Here is a 14745-nt window from a genome sequence, read left to right as displayed (position 1 = left end):
AATAGTTAATGGATTAGGGACCCAATTTTATGGGGTTCCCAGGGCTTCTGTATAGAATATTTAGGTTAATCTTTCTATCTACACAATGGGACTCACTGCTCAGTCTAGAAGATACCATCAGAGATGCTTAGTTTTGCAGTTTTCAAACTCTGGATTTGTGTCACCAGAGATAACATGCTTGTTAACAGCAAAAAATGTTTTTAAATAAATAAAAGTGAGAAACAACAGACCTCAACCCTATTGTCCCTCTGCAAATTTGTGTACACAGAGTGTCAATCCCTTGCCTCTCTCTAAAAGTGAAAAGCTTCAAAAAGTTCAATGACTAGAAGATAGTTGGGGCAGAATAGATTTGGACAAGGAGAAGTCTGGAGATCAATGTGAGAAGGGAGGGACAGGCAGTACAAACAAAACTGAAACTGTTTGACCAACATACAGTAACTCCTCACTTAACGTTTTAGTTATGTTCCTGAAAAATGCAACTAAGTAAAACGATGTTAAGCGAATCCAATTTCCCCATAAGAATGAATGTAAATAGGGGGTTAGGTTCCAGGAAAAAAATTTTGCCACACAGTACAGTACTCTAGTTGGGAGATGCCTCCACCTTACCCCACAGAGGCCCAGCCCACTGGCACTGCAGACAATGAGGCAGACAAGGAGGCTGAAGGTGCTGTAGGCTAGGAGAAGCACGTTGCGCAGCAGTAGCAGTAGCTTCCCCTACTCTGCAAGCACGGGGCGGGGGGCTCAACCCTCGGCCTGCCCACGCCACCCCTTCCTCCAAGCCCCCACCCTTATCCCACCTCTTCTTCTCCCCCTCCCCGTTTACTCTGCACGCCGCATCCTCGTGCCTTCCCACTCCCTCCCCTGCCTGTGGCAATCAGCTGGTTTGCGGTGTTCAGGAGGCAGGGGAGGGAGCGGGAGCCTGTGCGCCAAGTCCTCGCTCCTTCCCCTTCCCTCCTGAACACCGCAAGCCAGCTGACTGCTGCGGGCAGCAAGCGTATCCAAGATGAGAAGAAATTATTTAGAAGAGTCTCAAGCTAACATATGGTTGCAGTGCTCATTTGATGCATCTCCTAGCCAAAGACTTCAGTGTTTCAGAAATAAAGGCTAATGTTGTTAAAATTGCAAAATACTTCTGTAACAATCACTTTGCACCAGCTGCTCTGAAAAAAGTGGGAGGAACCAAGCTAACGCTCCCACAAGACGTGCCACGGAACTCAGTAGTGGACTGTTTGGGGCACTATATCAAGAACTGGCCTAAGCTGCATGGAAACCCCTAATTAAAAAAATATATATAGTAAGGTGACCAAAAAAGTGCCATTATGGCTAAACAGAGTAAAAGAGATTAGAAGCAAAAAGACACCCTTTAAAAATTGGAAGTCAAATCCTACCGAGGAAAATAGAAATGAGCATAAAGTCTGGGAAATCAAGTGTGGAAGTATAATCAGTCAGGCCAAAAAAGATTTTGAAGAGCTACTTGCAAAAGATCAAATATTTTTTGTTGTTAGTTTTTGTAAGAACATCAGAAGCACGAAGTCTGCCAAACAACCAATCGGTGAAGCCACTGGACAATCGAGGAGCTAAAAGGAAGACAAGACCATTACAGAGAAGCTACACGAATTCTTTCCATCAGTCTTCACTGCAGAGGATGTGTGGGAGATTCCCACACTCGAGCTCTTTGTAGGTGACCGATCTGAGGAACTGTCCCAGATTGAGGTATCTATAGAGGTGGTTTTGGACCAAACTGAAAAATTAAACCCTAATAACTCACCAGGACCAGACAGTATTTATTCAATAGTTCTGAAGGAACTCAAATATGAAATTGCAGAGCTACTAACTGTGGTACATAATCTATCACTTAAAACAGCTTCTGTACCAGATGGCTGGAGGATAGCTAATATGATGCCAATTTTTAAAAAGGCTCCAGAGGTAATCCTGGCAATTACAGGCCGGTAAGCCTAACTTCAGTACCAGGCAAACTGGTTGAAACTATAGTAAAGAACAGAATTACCAGACACATAGATGAATACTATTTGTTAGGGAAGGGTCAACATGGCTTTATTAAAGGAAAATCATGCCTCACTCCTCTATTAGAATTTTTGAAGGGGTCATTGGACTTTCAGAAAGTCCCCTCACCAAAGGCTCTTAAGCAAAGTAAGCAGTCATGGGATAAGAGGGAAGGTCCTGTCATGTATCAGTAACTGGTTAAAAGACAGGGAACAAAGGAAAGGAATAAATGGTTAGTTTTCAGAATGGAGAGAGGTAAATAGTGGGATCCCCCAAGGGTCTGTACCGGGCCCAGTGCTATTCAACGTATTCACAAATTATCTGGAAAAAAGGGGTAAACGGGGATGGCAAAATTTTCAGACAATAACTATCTTGAGTAATTTTGTAAGTCCAAAACAGACTGCAAATAGTTACAAAAGGTTATCACAAAACTGGGTGACTGGGCAACAAAATGGCAGATGAAATTCAGTGTTGATAAATGCAAAGTAATGCGTGTTGGAAAACGTAATCCCAACTATACATACAAAATGATAGGGTCTAAATTAGCTGTTAGCACTAAGGAAGAGATCCTGGAGTCTTTGTAGATAGTTCTTTGGAAACATCTGCTCAATGTGCAGTGGCACTCAAAAAAAAAATCTAACAGAATGTTAGGAACCATTAGGAAAGGGATAGATAAGAAGACAGAAAAATATCATAATGACACTATATAAATCCATGGTATGCTAAACCTTGAATACTTTGTGCAGTTCTGGTCACCCCACCTCAAAAAAGATATACCAGAATTGGAATAGGTACAGAGAAGGGCAACAAAAATTATTAAGGGTATGGAACAACTTCCATATGAGGAGAGATTAATAAGACTGGGACTTTTCGGCATGGAAAAGAAACAACTAAGGAAGGGATATGATAGAGGTCTATAAAATCGCGACTGGTGTAGAGAAAGCGAATAAGGAAGTGTTATTTACCCCTTCACATAACACAAGAACCAGGGGTCACCCAATGAAATTAATAGGCAGCAGGATTTAAAAACAAACAAAAGTAAGTTCTACTTCACACAATGCACAGTCAAGCTTTGGAACTTGTTGCCAGGGGATATTGTGAAGGCCAAAACTGTAACTGGGTTCAAAAAAGAATTAGGCAAGTTCATGGAGGATAGGTCCATCTATAGATATTAGCCAAAATGGTCAGGGATGAAACCCCATGCTCTGAGTGTTTTAAGCCTCTAGCTGCCAGACGCTGGGATTGGATAATAGAGGATGGAGCAGTCAATAAGTTGCCCTGTTCTGTTCATTGCCTCTGAAGCATCTGGCATTGGCCACTGTCAGAAGACAGGACACTGGGCTAGAAGGACCACTGGTCTGACCCATTATGGCCATTCTTATGAGAATCCATTTTCTTCCGGGATCATAGATGGCAATTTATATATAGGCATACAAATATGGGGGAGAGAGCAAGCATGCGTGCACACATCCCAGTACAAAATCTGGAAGATTTCCATAATAGGGAAAATAATCAAAGATTACTAGAAGAATATGTGTGCGTGCATGTAGAGGAAATAAGGCATAAGAAGAATGTGGCACTATCTGTTCAGTAAACACACTAACAAATCCAACACAAGTCAGAATTACTTTTGTTAACGTGTCTGTGGGCTCCCAAGCAGAGTAGAAATAAACTACAATGCAGAACTAAAAGAATAAAGCCAGAGTTGAGCCAGTGGTCTCTCTACTGGAGTGGGATATAAAGTACAAGAGTAAAGCAAACACAGCTGCTCTGAAGTGTTCAATACATTTCTAGATATACTATGTGGTGGTTATTTAATTTAGGAGACAACTCGATTAGATGAGATAAAATGCCTCTAGTGTGTTCAATCTGATTAAAGTATGGGGACAGACAAAAAAATTAGAAAAGTAACAGTCCTGCTATATAGAAGTGCAACTTCTGTAAGAACAGTTTCATTGAAAAGTTTATGATTATAATGATCAAGTTATATATCAGCTTTGTTGATTCCTTTTGCCATCAACCATCAAATCCTAAAGATCCTTAAATGAGGACAGGCATCTTTCCTTCTAAGGGCCCTCTATGGTTCCCTCCAAAGCCAGTCAATGCCATCCCTCATCTGACCAGAGAAATTGCTGCACAGACACACAGGCTTTCCCTCCATGAGGGAAAACAGTTTGAATTTAAGGCTGCCATTCCCACATAGTAGATCATGGCGTTATCATTAAGACCACATGGTTCACAATTTAAATATCACTTTAAACTTCATAATTCAACAGAACACGAGATTTTACACATTACCTCTGGCCCAACCAACAGCTACCATGATAAGCCAGGCATTTTTGTAGTGACTGTTTGCATGTGCAACTCCAGCTGTTATTTTCCAAGTCCTAGTCACTTCTTTCATTCCTGCAATCATCAGTCGAAGAGGCAGAAAGGAAAAGCATCGGTAGATTATGTCATGTGGACAAAAAAATACAAGATACCTGAAATTTAGAAGAAAATTTCTACTTAAAATCTCTTGGCAACAAAGCTACTCTCCTAAAGCATCTTTTAAAAATAAATTTTGGAGCATCACTAAGAGTTCTTTAATATTATCCCTATACACCATATATCCTTTAGTGTTTTCGTTCCAAATTGAAAATTAGATAAATTCTAAAAAGGGACTATTCTAATTAAATCTTTTTCCAGGTATTTATACTGCACCCATCACCTGATATTTGAGCACCTAAAATATAAGGTCATTACACAAAGTATATTCCCAAACACATCATAAATAGTTTATATAAAGGCTTCCTTAAAGTGCAATAGAACAAATTGAACCCATCCTTGGAATGGAACACATTTCTTTAAGCTTATAGACCACCAAGATTCCTCTCTCAAGTTGCTATCCAGCTTGAATGCTGGTTTATTGTTTAAAAAAGTAAACTTTGTGTAAACATTTGAGCTTCTTTGGATTGTTAAAATAGTATTAGAGAAGAATGGGAATTCACTTATATTCTGACACAGGGCTCTCATACTGCCAGTGACACAAAATTATATAATTTTAGCAAGACTGCCATCCCTTGTTAAAGTCAATGCCAGTTGTGATTTAAAGCTATTTTCAAATACATTTCACTTCTTACAGTGAGCAGGGCTTTCAGCTTTTTGAACTTTCAGAATATGGGGCTAAGCAAACTGTAGTTTTCTTTAAAGAAGAACACTGGTATGCAGTGTTCCAAATTTAAGGACTCTACAGCCACAAGCTTCAATTTATCCAAAATGGGCTCTTTTACCCCACTTGCCATTTCCACCACAAGCGGGCTGGACTTCAGGATGGTCCTTTGTAGTCTCATGGTTTAACAATTCAAGGACACTCATATGTTCAAACAATTTACTTTTTATAACAATACCAAAATGTAACAAAAACCTTACATATTTTACTTTCATAGCCTTTTCATTTTTAGACTAGACTACCATTTTTTTTTTTATTTAACTGGGTTTGATTCACAGTCATGGGACAAATGTGTTAAACCAAGTGCACTATTGTTGGGGACTGTACTTAAATCAGTTTTTACAGTTTCATTGCTACCCAAGATGGGAAAATCACATGCTAGATGCGAACTGCAGCCCCTTAGCCCAGCCCCAGCCCTTTGGAAATCAGTACAGCTGCTCCAGCACAATAGGACAAGAAGCAGTTGGTGTATGGAGCTCTATTTTGTCCCTACTCAGTTCTTCTGGGGAGCGAGTCTCTTGGCTAGGCCTTGAAAGGAGAAAGCAGCCTCCTTGCAAAGCCTGAGATCTAGCATGTCTTCCTATTTATTGAGACCTATGTGACTCTCTAGTACCATTGACTGTGACTATTCTGAAGACAAAACGCCACATGAAAGCTGTGTTCAGTACTTGCTGGCAGAGGAGCAGGTCTTTGCAGGAATTAAACCCATGCCCTTGAAATCCCAAGAGGGGAGAAGGAGAGGAATAAAAGGGAGGAAACAGTGATGGGGAAGTTGAAACTGTTGAAGCACATATTCAAAAAATTTGGATCTGTCCCCCATAATTTAGAATGCCTTCCTCCAGTGCAAGGGTAGATGTCCTTTCCCAAACAACAGAATTGAAGTTCTGGATTCAATAATTATGACTGTGACTGTATGCAATCACTGAGATTTGAGGACTTCAATAACTCAGACATAGCTTAGGGGTTTGTTACAGGAGTGGGTGGGTGAGATTCTGCGGCCTGCATTGTGCAGGAGGTCAGACTAGATGATCATAATGGTCCCTTCTGACCTTAAAATCTATGAGAATATATCTGTGAATAGCAACATAGGCTTGAGGATACCTTAGCATAATCTAAACCTTTAAAAATTAGAAGTGAAGTCATACAAATTATTTTACTCACTCCTTTCATCTGCACTTGCATCTGACAAAGTGGGTATTCACCCACGAAAGCTTATGCTCCAATACGTCTGTTAGTCTATAAGGTGCCACAGGACACTGTGCTACTTTCATCTGCACAATAACCCATTTCTTATGTGCAACAGATGTCACAAGTTGCATTACTGAATGATTAGTGTTCAAATAAGAGCACATCCACTTTTTTCTTTTGCACTGACTAGTGATCTGTTCCCCACGCCCCCATATATGAAAGCAATTATTGAACTTAATTGTTCCATGGCATATGAGAAAAAGAGTGATCATGCATCAGTGCATGACAGTGTGGATGCAAACCGTATTGTGCAACTGCTATTTACTATAGACAATTAAACCTCTGGATATTGAACATATAAACTCTGCCCATTGGTAAATCGTAGTCACATACTGGGGGGTAAGAGTTCGATCCAGTGCTAAGGCTTTTTTACCCTGAAGCATTCTGCAAGAGGCTGCAACTCTGCATGCTACTATAGTCAGTCATGCAAAATAAAAATCACAACTGAACTTAAATACTGAAGTTAAGAATGTTAAATGGTTGTGAACAACTGAAAAACAAGGAGTTCTTCTGAGATTAGTATTCAGTTTCACAAAACGGTTATCTTTTTAAAATCAAATTAATAATTCAGTGACGCTTGATATGCATTTGTGTGTGTATGTTTAAGTATTTGTTCATTAATAAGTCAAGCACTACCTAGTGCAAGTGTTATAGATATTTTTAAACCATTCTATAAAATTTATAGTTGCCTCCATCCAGCTCAAGGGAACATTTTAATATTTTGTTTCACTATGCAATTTGTATGTGATTGGTGTAATAATTACAAACAACTACATATGCAAAGTATTTGTGGCTGAACATTGAATTGCTAACATTTACTTTCACAGCACTCTCCCATGCTAGTGGTTCCTTCACTACTACTATAAATGCTACTGCAGAGTGACAATATCTACATTGGACAAAATTAATTCTTGCGTAAGCAGGTGTTGCAGTAAATGGAGTTTCACCTCCCTACTCCCAGGGATTAATTTGCCTTAATATTTTTGTACTACTCAGCCTACTTAATAATGAACTTATTAGTAGAAGTGATTAAAAAGCCCATAAATTGTGGGGAAATTCAAATGGATTTTACCAGTTTCAGTGTTTTGTGTTGGTGCTGTAATTAGGAAGCATAGTATTTTCTTTTTCAATATCAAAAACAGAATAAAATAGTTTACTGAAAAACTAGACCATCCACAGCATTCTGTTGAACAATGGCAGAATCATCCACAGTTCTCTATTTTTTGTTATTTTCTACTACCCTCCAAACACTATTATTTTATGCAACTACCAACAGCTACCAGTAGATGTTGCTATTCCACATAATGTTTTAAAATGTTATTGATGCTGAATTACCAGATAGAGAAAACCAAGTGTCACATTACCAGTTTATCTATGAGGGTATGAATTCTGCTTTATTTACTCTAAGACCAAATAGGAATCATAAGATACGTCAATGTAACGTTCTAGTAGTGAGCAAGAACAACAGGTTTTTACATAACTAATAGTTCTAAAGGTTTCATAATGTTTGTACTGGGTCATGAACAATACACACCATTTTCACTTAAGTCTGATTTAACAGTACGTTTGGTTTATATACTGTCGTCTTTGCTTTTTCACATCTTTTGGTGCGTTGTCAAAACAGACTCCCAACAAGAAACTGCTGAGCTTGAATTAATATGCAAACTAGATACCATTAACTTGGGTTTGAATAGAGAGAGTAGCTGGGTCATTACCCATATTGAATCTATTTCCCCATGTTAAGTATCCTCACATTTCTTGTTAACTGTCTAAAATGGGCCATCTTGATTATCACTACAAAAATTTTTTCCTCCTGCTGCTAATACCCCAACCTCATCTTAATGAATTAGCCTCTTACAGTTGGTATGACTACTTCCACCTTTTAATGTTTTCTGTATGTGTATATGTTCCATTCTATGGATCTGATGAAGTGGGCTGTAGCCCAAGAAAGCTTATGCTCAAATAAATTTGTTAGTCTCTAAGGTGTCACAAGTACTCCTGTTCTTTCTGCGGATACAGACTAACATGGCTGCTACTCTGAAACCTAACATTCATAGACTCATAGACTTTAAGGTCAGAAGGGACCATTATGATCATCTAGTCTGACCCCCTGCACAGTGCAGGGCACAGAATCTCACCCACCTACTCTTGTAACAAGCCCCTAAGCCATGTCTGAGTTATTGAAATCCTCAAATCGTGGTTTAAAGACCTCAAGGTGCAGAGAATCCACCAGCAAGTGACCCATGCCCCATGCTGCAGATGAAAGCGAAAAACCTCTAGAGCCTCTGCCAATCTGCCCTGGAGGAAAATTCCTTCCTGACCCCAAATATGGTGACCATTTAAACCCTGAGTATATGGGCAAGACTCACCAGCCAGCACCCAAGAAAGAATTCTCTGCAGTAACTCAGATCCCACCCCATCTAACATCCCATCACAGACCATTGATTATTAGCAGGTAAATATGCCCAAAGATCGATTAATTGCCAAAATTAGGCTATCCAATCATAACATCCCTTCCATAAACTTATGAAGCTTAGTCTTGAAACCAGATATGTCTTTTGCCCCCACTACTCCCCTTGGAAGGCTGTTCCAGAACTTCACTCCTCTAATGGTTTGAAACCTTCGTCTAATTTCAAGTCTAAAAAAGTCACTTGTGAAAACGGTATACCTATTCCAGTTACATGTAACACTCAACAACACAGAATATATATTTCTCTTTTTTCCCAGTTTGCATATCATTTTACTGTTTTCCCTGGATGCACCCAAACAGGAATCTGTCCTTTGCACATGTCATTCAGCAAGAGTACAATTTTTTTTAAAATAAAAATGTGATTTTATAACAGGCTACAATTATAAAGCCAGGAGGAGGACTGAGGGGGACACATAGTACCTGATACTATTTAGTCTTTTATAATTGACTAGATTTCAAGGAGACAGTGTCCTTAAAGAAATCAAATGGTTAACTTTCTTGTAACTGGTTTCTAAAAGTAAAATCTAAACAGGGATTTGTGAGTTTGAAGTTTTGTTCAGAAAATATATTTTAAAGCAAATTAAACCAACAACTATTAGAAGACTACATTCAGAAAGTAGCTTTCATCTCTTCCACCTGAGTACGTCAATGAACAAACTCATTTCATTTAACAAAACAAGAGTATAAAATAGAATCGTAGGACTCGAAGGGACCTCAAGAGGTCTAATCCAGTTCCCTGCACTCATGGCAGGACTAAGTATTATCTAGACCATACCTGAGATGTGTTTGTTTAACCTGCTTTTAAAAATCTCCAAGGAGGGAGATTCCACAGCCTCCCTAGGCAATTTATTTCAGTGCTTAACTACCCTGACCCTTGCTTCAATTTAAACCCATTGCTTCTTGTCCTATCCTCAGAAATTAAGGAGAACAATTTATCTCCCTTCTCCTTGTAACAACCTTTTATGAACTTGAAAACTTATGTCACCCTTCAGTCTTCTCTTCTCCAGACTAAACAAACTCAGTTTTTTCAATCTTCCCTCATAGATCATGTTTTCTAGACCTTTAATCATTTTTGTTGCTCTTCTCTGGACTTTCTCAAATTTGTCCACATCTTTCCTGAAATGTGGCACCCAGAACTGGACACAATACTCCAGCTGAGGCCTAAACAGCGCGGAGTAGAGTTGAAGAATTACTTCTCGTTTCTTGCTTACAACACTCCTGCTAATACATCCCACGACGTTCGCTTTTTCTTGCAACAGTGTTCACTGTTGACTCATATTTAGCTTGTGGTCCACTTTGACCCCCAGATCCCTTTCCGCAGTACTCCTTCCTAGGCAGTCATTTCCCATTTTGTATGTATGCAACGGATTGTTCCTTCTTTGCATCTGTCCTTATTGAATATCATCCTATTTCCTTCATACCACTTCTCCAGTTTAATCCAGATCATTTTGAATTATAATCCTATCCTCCAAAGCACTTGCAACCCCTCCCATCTTAGTATCATCCACAAAACTTTAAGTGTTCTCTTTATGCCATTATCGAAATCATTGAAGAAGATATTGAATAGAACCAGACCTAGAACTGGTCTCTGTGGAACTGCTTTTGATATACCCTTCCAGCTTGACTATGAACCACTGATAACTACTCTCTGGGAATGGTTTTCCAAATAGTTATGCATGCACCTTATAGTAATTTCATCTGGGTTGTACTCCCCTTGTTTGTTTATGAGAAAGTCATGTGAGAAAGTATCAAAAGCCTTACTAAAGTCAAGATATAATCACATACATCACTTTCCCTCATCCACAAAGCTTGTTACCCTGTAAAAAGAAAGCTATTAGGTTGGTCTGACATGATCTCTTCTTGACAAATCCATGCTGACTGTTACTTATCACTTTATTATCTTCTCGCTGTCTGTAAAGTGACTGCTTAATTATTTGCTCCATTATCTTTCCGGATACAGAAGTTAAGCTGACTGACTAATTCCCCAGGTTGTCCTCATTTCCTGTACTTGCCCTTCTCTAGTCCTCTGGAATCTCTCCTGCCTTCAATAATTTTTCAAAGATAATTGCTAATGGCTCAAATATCTCTTCTGTCAGCTCCTTGAGTATTCTAGGACGTATTTCATCAGGCTCTGGTGACTTGAAGACATCTAACTTGTCTAGGTAATTTTAACTTGTTCTTTCCTTATTTTAGCCTCTGATCCTACCTCATTTTCACTGGCATTCACTATGTTAGACTTCCAAATCACTAACCAACCTTTTTGGTGAAAGCAAACAAAAAAGTCATTTAGCACGTCTGCCATTTCCACATTTTCTGTTATTGTTTCCCTTCTCATTGAGTAATGGGCCTGCCCTGTCCTTGGTCTTCCTCTTGCTTTTAATGTATTTGTACAATATTTTCTTGTGATCCTTTATGTCTCTAGCTAGTTTAAATCTCGTGCTGTGCCTTGGCCTTTCTAATTTTGTCCCTACATACTTGTGTTATTTGTTTATATTCATACTTTGTAATTTGACCTTGTTTCCACTTTTTGTAGGATTCTTTTTTGAGTTTCAGATCACTGAAGAACTCCTGGTTAAGCCAGGATGGTCTCTTGCCATACTTCCTATCTTTCCTAGGCAGTGGGATAAGTTTGCTCTTGTGCCCTTAACAATGTCTCTCTGAAAAGTGGCCAACTCTCTTGAACTGTTTTTCCCCTTGGACTTGCTTCCCAAGCAGTCTTAACTACCAACTCCCTGAGTTTACAAAAGTCTGCCTTCTTGAAATCCATTATCTTTATTGTGCTGTTTTCCCTTCTACAATTCCTTAGAATCATGAAGTCTACCATTTCATAAGCACTTTTACCTAAGCTGCCTTCCACTTTCAAATTCTCAACCAGTTCCTCCGTATTTGTCAAAATCATATCTAGAACAATCTCTCCCCTTGTTGCTTTCTCCGCCTTCTGAAATAAAAAGTTATCTCCAATACATTACAAGAACTTGCTGGATAATCTGGGCTCTGCTGTATTATTTTCCCAACAGATGCCTGGGTAGTTGAAGTCCCCCGTCACCACCAAGTCCTGTGCTTTGGATGATTTTGTTAGTAGTTTAAAAAAAGCCCCATTCAAGTGAGTATATGGGACAAAGTTTCACTACATCTTATGGTAGTTAAAGAAAGCCACGGGTAAACAATAAACAAAAAGACTTTTCAGAAGCCAGCACAAACCCCATTAAATTGATTTCAAGGGTCATCTGGCACTTTGGTTGTGAAGTAGCCAAACCATGTTAATTAAATCTGACTCTAAATATTCCCCAGGTTTTGAAGTTCTCCAGAAAGCAGGATTAGGATTTAAATTTTTGCTGTCTAGTAGCAGTTTATCATTTCCATACACAAATATTGTGCTTTCCAAGTTCTTTGCTTTTTAAAAAAAAAAAAAGCAAGTGAGAAAGCACACTTTTCTTAAAGCAACTAGTGCCATTTTATAATTTGTGAAAGGTTCCAATCCATTTCTTGTTCCAAAGTTTAAGTGAAACTTGCAATAGACCTCCTGAAAATTAAGTGTATTTTGCTGATGATTGTCTGCAATGTCAACTATAAGGAACAGAAATTGATGCTATAAGATAAGGTTTAGTTTTTGCAAAAATCCAAACAAGTAAAGGATCCTCTCTCTTAATTTGAGTTTAACTGCTTCCATTTTTTGCTTCCTTGAAGTGGTCCAGTAAGGTCTGCGTTCCTCAACAACAAAATTGTTCAAACCCCATATCTGATAATGGTGCATCTCTCAGCAATTTAGATATACAATATAGGTTAACTCCTGGAAAACTGAAGAATTGGGTTCTGAACTGACGTACTAAAGAAGAGTACATCCTCTGCTCTCCCCTCTCTATGGAACTCTGCCTTCGTCCCAGCAGCCACTCTTTGGGTATACCACAAATAAAAGGTACATTCTTAGCTTTGGTTAGCAAACCCTCGTTAGTGAACTTGGGTTAAAATAGCAGTAAGACACAGCAACCCTGCTTTTAACTTGAGCTAGCAGTTTAAATTCAACCCCAGACTGCCCTATAGACTTTAATTTGAGCTGCTAACACAAATTAAAAGCTGATTTGCCATGTCTTCAATGCTATTTTAACCTGAACAAGCTAACCTGAGTAGAACGCACTTTTTTGCAGCATAGACAGACGCTTGGGAACAAAACAAGATCTCCTTCACCCTTCAACTCCAAGCTCTGGAACCTATCCCTTTCCCACAGCAAGCCAATTCCCTGCCTCTTTCTCACCTACCTTCCCATTAAACTTGCTGCTGACTTCCATGTAAATTTTTCCCTCACCTTCGTTCCCAAAATGACTCCCATCTCCTGTTAGTTTCAGGACATCAAGCTGGGAGCTGGCAGTAAATAAAGGAGGTCATTGCCAAGAAGCACAAGCTGAACGAGAGGGGGTGGTGGAATCAGTCCCAGCAAACCCTCCTTTCTAGCAGCAGAAAAACACCTACCTCTTGGTAGAATCTGGATGCTCAATAGCTACCCCAAAATCCTTTAAACTTAAACAGACCCCATGTGTCATCCTTCTAGGAATTAGCTTACTTCTTAAAAGTAACGATGATAAACTCTGCCTTGGACAAACTTACCCCTCTAGTTTCTTTACAAAACTTTGAAGAGACTGACTTATCCACTGACCCACTTGCCAATAATAAATAGAAAACGCTTTAAGTCAAATGAATGGCCCTACATGAGACAGCCTTCCAAAGACAGAGAATGAAAGATAATCTTGCTCCTTCAAGAGAGTCAAGCCTCTTCCATTAATTCCAATCAGCATTAACTCTGAAGACTCTCTGACTGTGTCCACACCAGGGGTTTTGTATCTAGGGAGGTTTTTTGCTACAGTTGCCCCATTGTCGCTTATTATCAGTGGAGCTCTAGCAGCTGCATAAGCACTACACTTTATAAGTGTGCACACAGTATGAGTTCACTAATACAAAAAACAAAGGTACTTATTTTATACTCTTGTGCATGCTTACCAGACTGAAGATGCCAGGAAGATATTAGTGCTGTTTGCAAGGAACCCTACAGGAGGCTCTGCAAGCATCAAGGAAGACAGAATAGACCCACCAAAGCAGTAAAGCATAGCACTAAACCAACATGCAATCGGACTCTGGCGTGACACTTCCACTGCTCCTGAAATAAAACAAAGTAAAAAGGCAGCATGTAAATGACATATTTGTACAAGACAAGTAAGAAGGTATCAAACATACCAAATTTTACAACTTTTTTAAAATATCAGTAACATGCAAATAATTTAGACATGGGCTTGGTTTGTTTGATAAGATTACACATCATTGAAGATAAGCACTGAATATCAGGTAATATTATGACCGATGATGCAAAATTTTACACATCAATCCCCTGAAAAAGACAAACATGTTAATGAAAGATCAGGAAAAGAAAAACACCTATGCATGAGAACTTGATTGCCAAAATATTGCTATGAAATCTACTAGCAACAAAGCTCCGTACTGCACTCAACAATGCCTTTCATAAGACGACCCCAAAACACTTTACAATAGGTAGTATCTTCACTATGCAAATGAGTGACTTACAGTAACATTGGACTGACCTAGTACATCAAGTTTTATCAGGCTAGATGGATCACATCTAATCTTTCAGTGGCTAGTACCAGTTGTTTCAGGGAAAGGTGAAAGAAAAGTTATCCCTTAAAAATATTTGTCCTATTTAATATTACTGTGGATGTTACTATTCATATAAATAGCTAATCCTTAGCTTCAAAGGTCTCTTGAATCTACAAGTTCCATAGGTTAATTAGATGTTGCATAAAAGGGG

General features: G+C 39.0%; 1 protein-coding gene across 2 annotated transcripts in view; it reads right to left on the bottom strand.

Annotated features, from left to right (window-relative positions):
- Positions 1-14745, bottom strand: part of TMEM38B (transmembrane protein 38B) — a 56792-nt gene that overhangs the window by 14083 nt on the left and 27964 nt on the right. For both annotated transcript variants that reach the window (XM_039545605.1, XM_039545606.1), the window contains exons 2-3: positions 13926-14082; positions 4303-4487 (exon numbers count right to left, since the gene is read on the bottom strand). In XM_039545605.1, coding sequence (XP_039401539.1) covers positions 4303-4487; positions 13926-14082 — 342 coding nt within the window. The remainder of the gene's footprint in view (positions 1-4302; positions 4488-13925; positions 14083-14745) is intronic.

Source organism: Mauremys reevesii, linkage group 6 (genome assembly GCF_016161935.1).
Source record: "Mauremys reevesii isolate NIE-2019 linkage group 6, ASM1616193v1, whole genome shotgun sequence".
Lineage (NCBI taxonomy): Eukaryota > Metazoa > Chordata > Testudines > Geoemydidae > Mauremys > Mauremys reevesii.
The sequence above is the reverse complement of the archived record's forward strand: the minus strand, read 5'-3'. Positions and strand labels throughout refer to the sequence as shown.